Raw genomic sequence first — 16,523 nt, 5'->3', positions numbered from 1 at the left:
TGTGAAGATACCACTGATGAGGGTGGGTGTTAGGGAGGAAAGTAGCCATTAACACAGTGCTGTTTGCTGAACTTTAAGAATTTTTTCTTCTTCTGTGGGTAAAATTCCATTGCTGTGTATGGAAAACAAAAATCCAGGATATCTCTCACTTGGGACTTGATTAAGCCTTTCAGGGATAAACAAAGTACAGCAAGATTTCAAGGTCTGTATTATCCAGTTCTTGAGCAGGGCATTTTACCAGAGTCCATTGAAGTGGTTTCGTATCATCTCATGAAGAGGTGTACCTGTTTTTCTCTTGCAGGTATTTAATAGTGTCTCTTTTTGGCACATACACACTCAACACAGAGAGAATCCAAGAGCATTACTAGGACAAATAGGGCACTCTAAGGACAATACCTCTGAGGGAGCTATAGGCTTCTCTCCTCCCACCCCTTTGGCTAGGGTGTGTGTGACAGCAGAGAAGGAACTTATATATGGCTGGCAGGCAAAAAAGAATGAAAGAGAGACTCAGTATGCAATGACTGGCAAAATTAAACCTGCAGAACTACAATTAGGGTTGCATCAGTTCCCAGGAGGTATTATATTAACTGAGGCAACTGTTTCAAATTACAGATATAATGAACCGATTTCAAAGGACACAATCAGTAGATCTCAGACTTCAAGAAGATGGAAAGTTGTGAGAACGTATCCTGTGGCAGATCTGTGCCTATTGCCTAATTCTGAGGTGTTAGCTTCTCTCCAGGCCAATTGTGTAATTTTATAAATGTTGTGCAAGCAAACCCTAGATATTTAAAGTAAATAACATCCAAACCACTATGTAGGCAGATTTAATATAAATGTTAAGCAAGAGAACAATATGTTGGCTATTAAACCGAGAAAGCAGAGGTTAAATTTCCACAAGTGAGCTACGTGACTTAGCAGCGAAAGTTGGCAGAGCTCGAGCCATCTTCAAGGACACGTTGCTAAGAAACCTAGGCTCGGGCAGCTGGCCTTATCTATATAGAGGGCCAGCAGACACTTATGAGTGTGGGGGTCGAGGAGTTTGTACAGAGAGAGCTTGTGATATATTGTCAGTAAAGTGACTCTTAAAACTTATTGCTTGTCCGGTTCATTGCTTCAACTGGCATCTAGCCTGTCACTATACTGTTCTGCATCCTGGGCATCTGCTTGCGCCAGATACAACATCCAACAAGTGGTAGCAGAGGATGGTTACCTGGTGCTGATGGTTACCTGGTGCTGAGGATTGCAGAAAAGCGGCAGAGAAAAGCCAGAACTGCAGACCAGCGAGTAAAACAGCAGAAAGACGGAGAAACCGAAAGCTGAGCTGAAAGCTGTGAGAGAGCCGTGGGAATAACTGACTGAAGGACAGAGGTGAGAAGCTCCAATTACAAAGGCGGTGAACTGTGAAAAGCGAAAATATGTCTGTTACGTTATCGGCCGGGATTCCCTTGGAAAGGCTGACAGGGAAAAATTATGGCACTTGGAAACAGAGAATGCAGGCTTTTCTAGTGAAAGAAGACCTGTGGAAAGCTATCGCAGAAGACCCACCCGCCGTAGTGCCAATTCCAGCAGATTGGAGAAGGCTGGATGAGAGGGCAAAGGTGTTAATTGTTCTTGCTATTGATGATTCTCAATTACTGCACGTGCGTGATGCAACAACGGCAAAAGAAACCTGGGAAACTTTAAGAAATATTCATGTGAAAAAGACTGCTAGTTCTAAAATATATCTTGCCAGAAAATTGTATCAGATGCGCTTATTTGGAGATACAACCATGTCAGAGCATTTGTTGGAAATAACAGACTGTTTACTGAGTTGTCAGAACGTGAAATTGAACATTCTCAAACGCAAAAAGTGTATATCACATTATCTTCACTAGATTCAAGTTATGATAGTCTGGTGAGCTCTTTGGAAGCAATGGACGATGCAAATCTCAATATGGATTATATAGAAGGAAAACTTTTACAAGAATTTCAAAGAAGGCAAGAAATGGCAAAGCAAGAAAGGACTGAGTCTAAACACAACTTAGGAAAGCTGAACAACAAAGCAGCACAAGAGAGACTGTATGGACAAAAAGCATGTTACTTTTGTGGTTCCAAACAACATCTTCAAAGGAATTGTGAAGCAAGAAGAAGAGAAAGAGGAAGAAAACCATGTGTACAGGTGATCTATGCTAGTAAGAATAAGCAATGTATGAACAATGAGCAGGGAAATAACTGTAAAGATTTATGGGCAATTGACAGTGGGGCAACAAATAGTATAATCAAAGATAAATCTATATTTCATACATTTTGTGACGTAGAGGATCATGTAATAATGGCTGATGGATCTAAGAAACAGATCAAAAGTAGGGGTACAGTGAAATTAGCAGGTTTCGATACCATTATGACAGATGTGCTGTTTGTTCCTGATATCCAATGTAACATTATGGCTGTGTCGAAACTCAATGAAATGGGGTTCACAGTGATGTTCAAAAGGGGTTCAGTGCATGTAATGAGAGGAGAAAAAATATTCATGAAAGGAATAGTGAGGGACTCATTGTTCTTCTTACACGTGAAACAAACAAATCATGTACTCATGTGTGCTAATAAGAAACCCCATAATAATTGTGTTCATTTATGGCACAGAAAACTAGGCCATATAGGATATGAAAATGTGGTGAAAACAACAGAGAACAGTAATGATGTGATATTGAGAAACTGTGAAAAATATGTAGACTGCCACGTGTGTAAACAAACTAGGGCAGTTGTGGCTGCAAAGAACAAAGAAGCCATGCCCAGTACAAATGCACCTTATCAATTAATACACGTGGACTTAGTGGGGCCATTTCAACCTACTCAAGGGGGTGCAAGATATTTCCTGACAATAGTTGATGATTTTTCAAAATTCTGCACTGTTTATTTACTAAAAGCTAAAAGTGAAGCTGCAGAGAAACTGAAAAGATTTATTACAAAAATTGAAGTGCAGTTTGGTGTCAAAATACAGAGAATAAGATCAGATCAAGGAGGAGAGTTCTTAGGACACTCTTTTACTGAATACTTGGATAAAAGAGGAATAAAACAGGAGTTAACAGCCCCTTATAGTCCTCATCAGAACGGGTTAGCTGAACGCTGGAACAGGTTGCTTCAGGACTCATTAAGATCAATGCTATGTGACTCCTCTTTAACGCAAGGTTTCTGGGGAGAGTGTGTTCTGTATTCAGCTTACATTCAAAACAGAATATTCCATAAGGCCACTGGAATGTCTCCTTATCAGAAATTGTGTGACAGAAAACCCAGATTAAACCATTTGATTAGGTTTGGAGCACAATGCTGGGTACATGTTCCCAAAAATAAAAGGACAGGGAAGCTGCAAAGGAGAGCAGACAAAGGGTATATGCTGGGATTTGAAAACACGTATTACAGAATATGGCTGCCAAAACAAAGGTCTGTAGTGTTAAGCAGAAGCGTGCAAGCAATAGAGCAGGATTGGGAAGAGAAAACATATGTGGAGTTGGGAAACACTGAAGGTAGTAATGAACAAGAACAGGCAGACACAGTACCAATAAAACAAGAAGAAACAGGCAGTAGTAGTGAATCAAGTTCTAGCTCTGAGAGAGAAACAGAGGAATCGCCTGACACAGACACAGACACTAAGGCAGAAATACAACCACGCAGATCAGAGAGAACAACAAAAGGGATTCCACCTGTTAGATTTAAAATAAATTCCATTAAACATATCGACTTCAGTGACTGGAAAAAGTGGGATGATGGAAATCATGAAGAGCAATGAAATGTAATGAAAATGATGCTGAGATTGCAATGGAGTAACTGTATTACAAATAAAAGTGATGTAAACTGGAATAAAAGGAAATGTATCAGAAGAATAAAACCAAATGATGTAAATGTACTGACATGTAAAATGTAACACATGTAAATGGAAGAGAAATGTAACTGGCTGAATGTGGAAATTTAAGGTGGGGGATTGTTGGCTATTAAACCGAGAAAGCAGAGGTTAAATTTCCACAAGTGAGCTACGTGACTTAGCAGCGAAAGTTGGCAGAGCTCGAGCCATCTTCAAGGACACGTTGCTAAGAAACCTAGGCTCGGGCAGCTGGCCTTATCTATATAGAGGGCCAGCAGACACTTATGAGTGTGGGGGTCGAGGAGTTTGTACAGAGAGAGCTTGTGATATATTGTCAGTAAAGTGACTCTTAAAACTTATTGCTTGTCCGGTTCATTGCTTCAACTGGCATCTAGCCTGTCACTATACTGTTCTGCATCCTGGGCATCTGCTTGCGCCAGATACAGCATCCAACACAATACCATGGTAGAGATTGGGGGGGGTGTAGAGAGGGACAGGCAGAAAAGAAGCAGCCTTCTCTCAATTACCCTCTCCACTGTTAGTACCTAAGAACTTCTTAGAACCCTAATATTTTAATCCCTCTCAGTATACAAGAGGAACAGTACCAAATTTTCTTCCAAACAACTATTCCCTATCAAATAACATTCTTTCCTCCAAAAATATTTAAAATCTTTAGAAGGTTTTGAACGTAAGTTAGTTCTAAGCAGTGGAAAGCCATGACAAAACATGACTCTGTAACGAAGACTCTAGTTCAGGGGTAGCAAATGTGGTGTCCTCCAGATGTTATTGGACTACAGCTCCCATCATTTGTGATCACTGCCTATGCTGACTGGGGCTGATGGGAGCTGCAGTCCAACATTATCTGTAGGGCACCACATCAGCTACCTTTGCCTTGCTGCATAAATTCATATTTTATGTGTCTTGTTTGGGGATATCTATGCACAAAAGGAATAAATACTCAGGGAGAAGCAAGGTTTGTAGTCTAGAAGCATTGTCAAAACAGAAGCCAAAAAGGAAGAAGAGCATTGATAAAAGCTATGGGAGTGGGAAGACAGTCAGTGTACTTGAAAGGGAACCTTGAAGGATAGTACACAAACTATAGAACTAAACCCCTGTTGTGTTCCTTATAAGCAGTATCTGTGCAAACTTGGCTTTTAAAAAACACAGCATTATGCCTCCCCCCCCCAAAAAAGCTGCTTTTAAAGATTTTCACTCTTTATTTCAGGCAAAGAAGAGACATTTTTCCAGTCATAAACGGTTGCCAGGTTAGTGTAATGCTTTGGAATTGATGCTTGGAACAGAGAACTGAGCTATTTTTCTGCCTTTGCTACAGAGACTGGTTTCCATTTCAATTAGTGAGCAAATTGGGACAGTTACCAAAATGACCCAGGCTTTGGACTAGCAATGATCAGTGATGGCCGGATCCTCAAAAAAAAAAAAAAAAAAAGACACAAAAGCAGAGTTCTCATGGTCATGGAAAGAAACAATGCAGCATTCTCATTATCAATGTCTGTTCACAGTTGAGGGGGAAAACAGAAATCATGAAAAATGTGTCACTTCTATCGAAGCATATGCACATCATAGAAATTTCAAAGAAGAGCCAAACAGTCTTTGCAGACAGTCATTCTGCATTAACTCTGTGGGAAGAAGATATTTCAAAAGCAGCTTGGTTTTATTTGAGAGCCCACACTGTACTGGAAAGAACAACTTTGGGCCACAGCTAGGCAATGTGCTGGGTTGGGATACAGGCATCGAGGGAGAAGTTCAGTAGTCTGGGAGCACTCTCCCTCACTTCTATCCGGGGTCTTAAAGTCAGGCCCAGCACCAGCGGACAGCCAGGTTGGGCACTGGCCGAGGGTCCCTGTGGCTAAGAGGAGCCCCTGCTGCTGGGGCTGGGTGGGTATAGCTCTCGATCTGTGATCCATGCTACCATCAGGTCGCAGAGCCTGTGCCCCATGACCTGATGCCAGGGCAGATGCAGAGCAAGGACCACCCTTTAGGCAACAGCACCACTGCCGTGGGCCGGCTGTGCAACTTCCCATGTTGCCGCATCAGTATGCTGTGTGCACATGCTTGCCATCACCCAAAATGGTAGCCAGGCCTATTTAAGACCCCGATGGTGGTGGTACAGTCTGGTGCAGAAGGGCCTGCTGCAGTCTAGCGCTGGCCCTGCTCAAAGTGAATTCTTAACCAAAACATTAAACATTTTATAACAAAACCCACAAATATACAACTAGGGCACCATCTGCACTACACATTTCAAGCACGTTATGCCACTTTAAGGAGTTGTGGCTTCCCCAAGGAATCCTGACAATCATAGTGTGTAGAATCATAGAATCATAGAGTTGGAAGGGGTCTTGTAGGCCATCGAGTCCAACCCCCTGCTCACAGCAGGAAGTCCACAGCTAGAGCATCTCCCGCAGATAGCTGTCCAGCCTCTGCTTGAAGACATCCAGCGAAGGGGATCCCACCACCTCCCTAGGCAGTCGGTTCCATTGCCGAACTGCCCTTACTGTCAAGAAGTTCCTTCTAATGTCCAATCTGAATTTACGCTCCTGCAACTTAAAACCATTAGACCTAGTCCTACCCTCTGGGGCAGCAGTGAACAAATCTGTACCCTCCTCTATGTGACAGCCCTTCAGGTACTTAAAGAGTGCAATCATGTCACCCCTCAGCCTTCTCTTCACCAGACTGAACATGCCAAGTTCCTTCAACCTTTCCTCATAAGACTTGTTCTCCATACCAGCTATCATCCTTGCGCCCTCCTCTGAACCCGCTCCAACTTGTCTATATCTTTCTTAAAATGAGGCACCCAGAACTGAACGCAGTATTCCAGATGAGGCCTGACTAATGCAGAATATAGTGGGACTATTACTTCCCTCGACCTGGAAACTATAGCTCTGTTTATGCAGCCCAAAACCGCGTTTGCCTTTTTTGCCGCAGCATCACACTGCTGGATCATGTTCAACTTGCGATCCACTACAATTCCAAGGTCCTTCTCACACGCACTACTGCTAAGCCAGGTATTTCCCATCCTGTACCTGTGCATTTTGTTTTTGTGGCCTAAATGCAGAATCCTGCATTTGTCTTTATTGAATGTCATTTTATTAATTTCAGCCCAATTTTCTAATCTATCCAGGTCCCTTTGGATTTTATTCCTGTCTTCCATTGTGTTAGCTATCCCTCCCAGTTTTGTATCATCCACAAACTTCATAAGGCTTCCCTCCACTCCATCATCTAAGTCATTAATAAAAATGTTGAAGAGTATCGGCCCCAGGACAGAACCCTGTGGCACTCCACTCGAGACCTCCTTCCAGTCCGAAGCAGAGCCACCGACGACCACTCTTTGAGTACGGTTTTCCAACCAGTTGTGAATCCACCTGACAGTATTTCCATCTAGTCTGCATTTGACCAGTTTGCTAATCAAAAGGTCGTGGGGGACTTTGTCAAACGCCTTGCTGAAATCTAGATAGATGACATCTACAGCATTTCCACCATCTACTAAGCTAGTGACCCGATCAAAAAAAGAGATGAGATTTGTTTGACAGGATTTATTCTTGACAAACCCATGCTGGCTCCTTCTAATCACAGCATTGTCATCTAGATAGTTGCCAATGGACTATTTATTATCCGTTCTAATTTCTTTCCCGGTATTGAAGTCAGACTGACCGGCCTGTAATTCCCTGGATCTTCCTTTTTACCCTTTTTAAAGAGCGGGACGACGTTTGCCTGTCTCCAGTCCTCTGGCACCTCTCCCGTTCTCCAGGATTTCTCAAAGATTATGGCAAGAGGTTCCGAGAGTACATCCGCAAGTTCCTTCAATACTCTGGGATGCAGTTCATCAGGCCCTGGAGATTTGAACTCATTTAGGTTAACTAGGTATTTCCTGACTATCTCCTTATCAATCTCGAACTGCAGTCCCGACCCCTTACTGAGATTGCTACCGATGCAAGGTTGCACACTGTTCCCTTTTTGGGAGAAAATGGAGGCAAAATAGGCGTTGAGCAGTTCTGCTTTTTCCTCGTTATCTGTCAACATTTTGCAATCCTCATTGAGCAGCAGTCCCACCATTTCCTTGGTCTTTCTCTTGCTTCGAACATATCTGAAAAACCCCTTTTTGTTGTTCCTCGCTTCCCTCGCCAGCCTCAGCTCATTCTGGGTTTTAGCTTTCCTTACGCTATTCCTGCAAGCCCGAGCTGCTCGTCGGTACTCTTCCTTGGTGATGCGTCCTTCCTTCCATTCTTTATACATGCTCTTTTTTACTTTTACCTCCTCCACCAGACTTCCGTGTAGCCACATTGGCTTTTTCCGATGTCTTCCATTTTTCTTCCTCTTTGGAATTGTTTGCGATTGCGCTTTTTGTAATACGTTCTTCATGAACTCCCATGCTTCTTGGGCTCCTTTTTTCTTTAGTCTATCTAGCCACGGGATCCTACCCATCATTTCCCTGAGCTTGCTAAAATCGGCTTTCCTGAAATCCAAGGTCCATGTTTGACTATCTTCTTCTTTGGTGTAAAAGCTGCTGAATCTTGTTAGGAGACCCCTATTCCCTTTACGGAACTGCAGTTCCCAGAGCGGTTTAACAAGCAATCTCTCTTCCCAAGGGGTCTCTGGGAATTCCATGGAAAGGGGATTTACTACCATTGCCAGGATTCTTTGGGGAAGTCATGACTGTTAGAAGTGCTATGATAGTGAAAGATACAATAACCCTTTTATATCTAAAATCCACAACTATGGCAATTCAATTCAATTCAATTTTTAGCATCCTTTCTTCACTTGCCTTTCTTAAATAAGCATTCTTGCTAATTTGCTTAGAGCAAGTAATCAAGTAACAGAGACAGCCATGAAGCTCACTGGGTGACCTTGGGCTAGTCACTGCCTCTCAGCCTCAGAGGAAGGCAATGGTAAACCCCCTCTGAATACCGCTTTCCATGAAAACTCTATTCATAGGGTCGCCATAAGTCAGAATCTATTTGAAGGCAGTCCATTTCATTTGTACAGCAGATCAGTTTTTAAAAGTTATATTAGATACAGTTTTTCGCAATAAGGTATCTGTGAGATTGAATTTCTTTTACCACTTTCTATACTTCAGGTAATCTTCAGATTTTACCTGAAACATTCCAAATTCACTTTTACATTTTTATTGACACTGCTTTGAATGGGAATACCAGCACTTATACCTCTGCTTTTTCCAACAGGGCAAAACTAGATTCTATATTCTCTGGAATATCAAAAGCACTATCAAAAGCACTTGGGGCTATGATGCTTTTTGAGTGAAAAGAAACTGCAAGGGATCAGCTCAAGAGACTAATTCACAAAACAGTTTCTCCATCCATAATAAAAAATGTAATTCTTAGCAATCCAGATTTTCCAGAATGCAGAACGGAGCCCCGGCAATGTCAGCACTGCTCAGGTTAGACTGAACAAATGGCACAAAACAGAGAGCAAACCATTCAGGTTTTCAATTTAGTTTGGAAGTTAGGAAAAGATTACAGAGTACTTACTGCTGGAACTGGAAAGTTCTTTTGGACTGGATGGCAGAGGCTGAGCACACATTTGACAGAGACAATCTCTTCCATTAAAAGTAACCCGGTCTCCTGGTGGGAAAGGATGTCTGGAGAGCAAAAGAACAGGATTTTAACTCAAGGTTATCCATGTTTCATTCTTTTCTAATCTCTCTTCAGCTACTGCCTTTGATGCAAATCAATATCTTATAGGAATGTGGGCCAGAAATGCTCAAAATGCAACACTGGCAAAGCCAGACGCTTGGAGGAAATCCAAAGACTAAATGCACCTCTATTGGGAGAAAAGCAGATGTTAGATGAGCCTGACTGATAGCTTCGTTAAAAAAAAGAGGGCGGGAAGATATCACAAGAACAGGACAGAGAGGTTGTTCTTTTAAAAACCTAGCATGCATGGGAAATGTGGCCAACTGACTAATGCTTTCTGTGTTCATGCAAAAATTAGAAACAAATTCTAGATTCTTCTACAGAAGTTAACTACTGATCAGATAGCGCCACAGTTTGGGTAATTTCTAGTCTTCTCAATAATCACAGTAGCACAGACCCCCTGGGAACAGCAGTTTCTCCCTCAACTGTGTCAATATCTGCAGTGTTAGATAGGATACCACCCAGAAAGCAATGCTGGAAAAAAGCATTACTTTGCCTCTGGCTACAGTACTCTTTGTGAATGGGGCTCAGAAGTGGTAGCAGAGACCTTCCACAAAGCACTTCTTGTATTTCTATTCTTAGAGTTGAGGTAATTCTCTTTAAGCAAAGAAGGTTGAGTTTATTGCAAACTGATTACAAAAGGAATTAACAAGGTGTTACCAGGAAAAACATTAAATCACAACTTTTCTGGTGTATGGCCAGCAGAATGTTGAAGAACACCTGACATATTAGTTCTAGTCCTCCATAAAAGTTGTAAGGCTCCAGTCCTGCAAAAACTGGACACAGGTAGGAACATAGGTAGCAGCTTTATGGAACTCCCTTCCAGGGGACATTCAGTCTACCCCCTTGGTTGATATTGTTATGAGCATGGGGATTGGAACGGATGATCCCTGTGGGTCCCCTTTCCAGCCTCTGATTTCGAATCCTGTGCCTTGGAATGAGGAACTGGCTCTGCTGGCCAGATGAATTTCTTTTGTTAAACAAATAGAGTGGCCAGGTAGGATAATGGGTCTATCAGTTGCCCAGCAACTAGTGAATGGGCCAGGAAGACCCTTTTGTCATTGAAACTCTTCAGGAGAGCCTCCTCCTCCCACCCCAGCAGAATTTGCTTAGAGTGTGTGTAGAGTGTGTTCTAGAGAAAGGCTGGTAACTGGAGGCAGGCAGAGAGACTGGCTCTCTGCACCATGGCATTTGGGGTGCCTCCTGTAATACAGATGGAAAAGCTGGATATTGGACTGCTGATGTCTTGAACCCCCTCCATCTTAAGCTCAGGTTGGAATGTGTGTAAATAAATATTTCATAAAGACACCACAGTCTCTGCTGATCTTCTGCCCAAAGGAAACCAAACCCTGGAGGAGTGCAGGGACCCCGGAAATCTCACCGCTCGGAGATTGGGGAGGCGCGCAACAATATATTTAAACACCTGAAATGTTCTCATTTATCCAGGCATTGATCTATGATGTTTTATGTCAGGGATATGGACCCCCTTTAGCTATCTATTATTGCTGCTCTGCAGCATTTTTATAGTTGATGATTTTATAGTTGTTTTTGCTGTTTTAATGATTTACTGTTGTGAAGCTGCCCGGAGCTCTGGATTGCAAGGAGTGAGATATAAATTCACCTAATAAATAAATGAAATTATTCCAAGTCCACATTCCATTGGTCTATCTAACTGACCATGTCTACACTAACTGGTGGTGTGTAAAGAAGATTCTTCCAAGTTTCAGGCAGGAATTTTCTACAGCACTATAGCTGGAAATGCTAGGGACTCATCCTGGGACTTTCTGCATACAAAGCATGTATTCTACCAACACAGAACCACAGCCTTTCGCCTAAAGAGGAAAAGCCTACAACATTCAGTTTTCCGTGGTGGTCTCCCATCCGTGTAGTAACCAGGAATGATTCTGCTTCGTTTCTGAGGTCTGATGTGGTCAGGTTTACATTTACACTTAACCGCATGCAATATAGTACTGGAAAATGAAAATACCTTCTGTGAATTATATGTGTCTTTCACAGCAGGGATAGAAGGTTATCATCATCATCATTATTAGCATTACTGAACGTTTTTCTCACACTCAGCTTCAGAGGCAAATAGTGGCTAGCTAGGGGATGATTTTCAGGAGAAAAATGATGTAAAGGAGAAGGTTAATCCCCTTCCCCGCCATTTACCATTTATATAGTGTTTTATCATATATGTAATATCTTTAATATGCATCTTTTACTTTGGATTTGTACTACTTGTGGTCTTGAAAAGGCTTATCCACGATCAGATGACTTACTTGCATACAGTGCAGGCAAAGCAGTTAGGATGATAGGTCTTCCCAAGAGCAGTTACGACCTCTCCTTCCACAAATTCCCCACAGCCATTGCATCGGGTCCCATACATCCGCTGGTAATCCACAGTACAAAGGTATTCTCCATTCTTAATGAAAAAGCCGCCTTGAGCCAAGTCACACCCGCACACTGTGGGGGGAAAACACATACAATCAACCAGACATGTCAATCAGTAGAACATCAAGGAGTTGGAAAACATAGCTGTTCATGAGTGACTGGTGGAACGTAACGCTATGAGGGACATACTAGGATACCAATGGCACCCCACATAGGAATCAGACATGGCCTTGCAGGCAATACTCAGGAGTAGTGGTAGCAAAGGCTTAGAGTCACCCATCTATATATTTTAAACCCTACTGCATATCTATTACGTGTGTGTGGGGGGTTATGGTTACACTATTATGTATTATATTTATATCCTGATTTTTCTGAATGATCTCAGAATAGTTTATTATAAACCAATTATAATAGCAAAACTCATTATAAATTAAACTGTAGTTGTGAGGCCTCTCCAATCTTATTTTCAGTCAAGACAAGGCCACACAAAATCTCATTCACCCATTAAAACAATATTTTAAGGTGAATTGTTGCCACTTTGACTTTACAGAATCAGAGTAAAGCAGAGATTCTACTGTTACTTCCCAGTTAGTCTATGCCCAGTCCTGAAATTTGAATCCAGGCCTCCACAGTCTATCCATGTCAAACACTATTCTTCCCTTTTGCAGGATTTCATACACAGTATTAACTATTTTACCCTCACTCTGTCCTACCAAAGCATTCAGTACTTAACATCTGTCAGCACATTTTTATTAACAATTCTGCAATCCAGTGAGGAAGTCAATATAATTACCTTCCTGATTTGAAAGAGGGAGCGGCTGACAGCTAAGGGCAAGTTACTGTTTCCTCCTTGTCACCTAATACTATTCACCTCGCAGCAATCTATATTCTCTCTGTAGGTAATATAAATTGCTATATCCTGTTGAAAGACAGAGGCATCTGGATGGCCATGTCTGAAATTAGTCTGTGGACTAAATGAACCTTGTCATGTTCTTATGAGTTGGGAGCTTATCTTGACAATGAACTAATGAACAAGTACTTCTCATTTCAAGAGATCATCTTTATTAGGCACTTGGTGGGATGACTTCAGTAGCCCCATTCATAGTATGCCTTTGTCCATAACTCAAATCTACTTTACAGTGATGGCACTGTCATCTCTAGTTCCAAAATGATCTGGTACTAGGCTGGTCTTGTTGGCTTATTAAAGAAAATACACAATTCAACAGCATATACCCAACTTATGCCGGACATATCCGGCAACATTTTTTTATGCGTTTCCAACAGAGTAGCAAAGACTGGGTCCTGCATATACCTTCATCGTTTTTTAAAGCACAAAGTGAGTTTATATACCAATCTGTCATAAATAGATTGCATGTGAACAGTTATTTCATATCATAACCACCATTTGGCTTGGAAAGCCAAAGTTCATATTGTTAACAATAAATAAATCAATTGTTTTAATAAGCATACATAAATTAATAATTATCCTAACACAATTCAAGTTCGGTATATAATAAGTAATTACTCCCACAGTCTGCTTTCTGAATCTCATTATATAATTCAGCACCATACAGCCATTTTGTGGAGTAACAGTAACAGAGAAAATATTTTGGGAGGGCAAGGAAGATCAGACTGCTTAATTATCCAGAAAAACCAACCAACCACATAAACCCCTCCCCCAGAAAGCTATGCAAGCAAATGAATTTGGGCTTTATTAAAGTCTGTATACCTGAATAATATTCCAATATTGAATGAATGAATGAGGAAAACACTATCACTAAGCATATCACAAGAAATATATATCTCAAGTCATTAAATGCAACTAAAATAACCTGATGATCCATTAAACACGTCAGACAAAGATTATTTGCTTTAGCTCAAGATTTCCACCAGAAAGAATTATTTAGTGCAGGGGGGAAATCCTGAGTCACATAAACATAAACAGAACATTTCATGTTCATAGTTAAAAAATAAGACATGGCAGAAATGGCCATTTACTATCTGGCTCTACCACTGAAAGACGAGTCACATTTTCAAATGGTTGCAACTTTGCTGCTATTTTGCCTGTTCCAAATACTGAGCTTGTCCTCATAACCTGCAACACAGTAGTTGAGGTTTGTTTCAGACATAGGCATGCCTTTCTAGCAGATAATTATGTTTGCCGTAAATCAATCAAATCCTGTAAACATTTGCGAGCATTAAGCATATACAGTAACTTTCGTCAGGGGCTCCATCATCTTACATGTAGCACCATATGCCTCTAACTTCACTTTGGAGGGCCACAGCTCAGTGGAAGAACATCTGCTTTACATGCAGAAGGTTACTGGTATCTCTAAGTAGGGCTGGGAAAGAATCCTTGTCTGAAACCCTGGAGAGCCACTGCCAGTCAATGCAGACAATACTGGACCAGATGGATTAATGGTCTGACTTGGTATAAGGCAGTTTCCTAGGTTCCCTATACCTCAAAACCAGGCTGGCCACATGTTCCACTTTACAGAGGACAGACTTCCATCTCAAGAGCTGTCAAGAGGACAATCTTCTATCTGAGGTCTTGAGATAGTTTTATGAAAGGTGGTATAAAAATATATTAAATAAATAAAATACATATTTGAAGATGCTCTCTAACTGAAGGGCTGTCTGGTCCCAGACAAAGAACCATAAGAAAGAAGAGCAGGTGCCTTGAACTGCACCTGAACAACAGACTGAGCAGGCACACAGCTCACCTGTATACAGTTCTGCTGACCACAGTGAACCTTATTGTATTTCAGTTTAAATTATAGTAATTGTTTCCAAGTTTGCAACCATACATATAAATTAGCTTGTGTCCTTTTTGCCCTCTTTCCAGACAATGCATTTCTCTCTCTCTCTCTTTTCTGGCAATTATTAAGTGGCCACCCTGCTCAGAATAACTATATTTCACTTCCCTGGGTACATCTAGAAGGAGAACAATAGGGAGATGGGTTCACAACTGCTGTCAGTTCCATGGTAGCCACTAGAAGGGATGGTGGTCAAGTACTCTGTGATCACAAATGACAGAAGATCCTTGGAGTAACTCCTGTTACTCAGGAAAAGCCAATCAGGCAGAACATAACCCACCCATAAAGACTTCAGATGCCTTAACTACTGACAAAAGCTCACATTGCTAAAACTGGTATTATATTACATTGCGTAAGAGGATGGAAATATATAAAGTGCCTTATGATATGCTTCCTCCTCATTTGGCTTACACATTGCCATGCACCCACTGGGGGGCGATGGCTGCTCCACATTATGAAGGGAGTTAGACTAAGGACAGAAGATGAAAGCAGTCCAAATTTAGAGCCTCTCAGGGTTGGCAAGTCCTCGCTAAATGCACTTGTGAGTCATATGTTCTTAATGAGGGGATTCAGTGATGATGGTCTCTGAAAGGTACATTCCAAGAACTTTCCCCAGCAGTATGCTGTTATAAATTTGGATACAAAGTCCAAATTTATACCAGTGTGCCAACATATCACACAGTAAGAAGAAACTGGATTCCTCTTTCTCCAAGCTAGAATTGGATTTTAACAGCCATGTCCCACATTCACACTGAGACTGGGGAAGGCATAGCTTTATAAATAGAAAATATTTTATTATTACATATAGTAGAGTAGCAGCAATATTTTCTAAGCACATGCCCCATTTAAGAGATTTTACAGCTGGCTGGTGTTACTCTCAAAACAATTAATATTTCAGAAATCTTATGTCGTTTGGCAGGTTCACTGCAGTTCTTCCAGTAGTGTTCTTTTTTGTTGCAAAAAGCTCAGCACTTTCCCCCTCTGTGATTTGAAGCTATCTGGATTTGTTAATAAGTACATAAGCTGACTCAGCCCTGCGCACTGCAAAACATTACATCCATCTTCATTTCTCTCTCTCTCTTTGTATGCATCCTAGAAAATTAGCATTAATAACTAAGGCCATTATAAATATTGTTTCAGTGTTAACTTGACCATGCATTACTTATACAATATAAGTGGAATATATTGTGACTGAAAACCTACACATGTAGGAAAGAGCTATTTAAAAAACTCATGGGCAGGATGACCGTCTGCATAAGTGTGTAACATAGGCAGAGTAAGGCACCAGAGAACATTTGAAATCATGAAATGTTGTCTTGGAAGGCAATGGGAAGGGTGATAGTGCTGGAACCATGGCATGGAATTATTATCTTGCCTATGATGAACTTCAGATTACCACTTTTTGTAATCAGCTCTTAGTAATATCAATATGGGACTGAAATGCATGTATGATCAATAGCAAACTGAATTGATTTTCACATCTATCTAATATGTGATATTTTCTAATAATGTTATGTATACTCCAGGGCACAGCAGCAGCAAAATTCAGTGCTTGTAAAAAAAAAGATAGCAGTGGAAGCATAGTTTCATGAACAAGAAAAAAGTGAAGCGTGATAAGAGATCCGTACATGAGTGTGCTCGAGTCTTCTGATAAAGAGTGAAATACATGGATGGTGAAGTTCATGATCTGAAAACACAGCCTTCTTCTAGTATGTTAGAATTGTTTCCCACCAACAATTTGTATTCATTGGAAATCACATGAGCACCATAAACCCAGTAATGAGGTACTAATATGTCAAAATGGTT

General features: G+C 41.2%; 1 protein-coding gene across 1 annotated transcript in view; it reads right to left on the bottom strand.

The window, feature by feature from the left end:
- Positions 1–16,523, bottom strand: part of ABLIM1 (actin binding LIM protein 1) — a 261,923-nt gene that overhangs the window by 143,212 nt on the left and 102,188 nt on the right. The window contains exons 3-4 of the mRNA XM_061635919.1: positions 11,790–11,973; positions 9,346–9,455 (exon numbers count right to left, since the gene is read on the bottom strand). Coding sequence (XP_061491903.1) covers positions 9,346–9,455; positions 11,790–11,973 — 294 coding nt within the window. The remainder of the gene's footprint in view (positions 1–9,345; positions 9,456–11,789; positions 11,974–16,523) is intronic.

The sequence above is a fragment of the Rhineura floridana genome, chromosome 7 (assembly GCF_030035675.1).
Source record: "Rhineura floridana isolate rRhiFlo1 chromosome 7, rRhiFlo1.hap2, whole genome shotgun sequence".
NCBI classification, from domain to species: domain Eukaryota; kingdom Metazoa; phylum Chordata; class Lepidosauria; order Squamata; family Rhineuridae; genus Rhineura; species Rhineura floridana.
The sequence above is the reverse complement of the archived record's forward strand: the minus strand, read 5'-3'. Positions and strand labels throughout refer to the sequence as shown.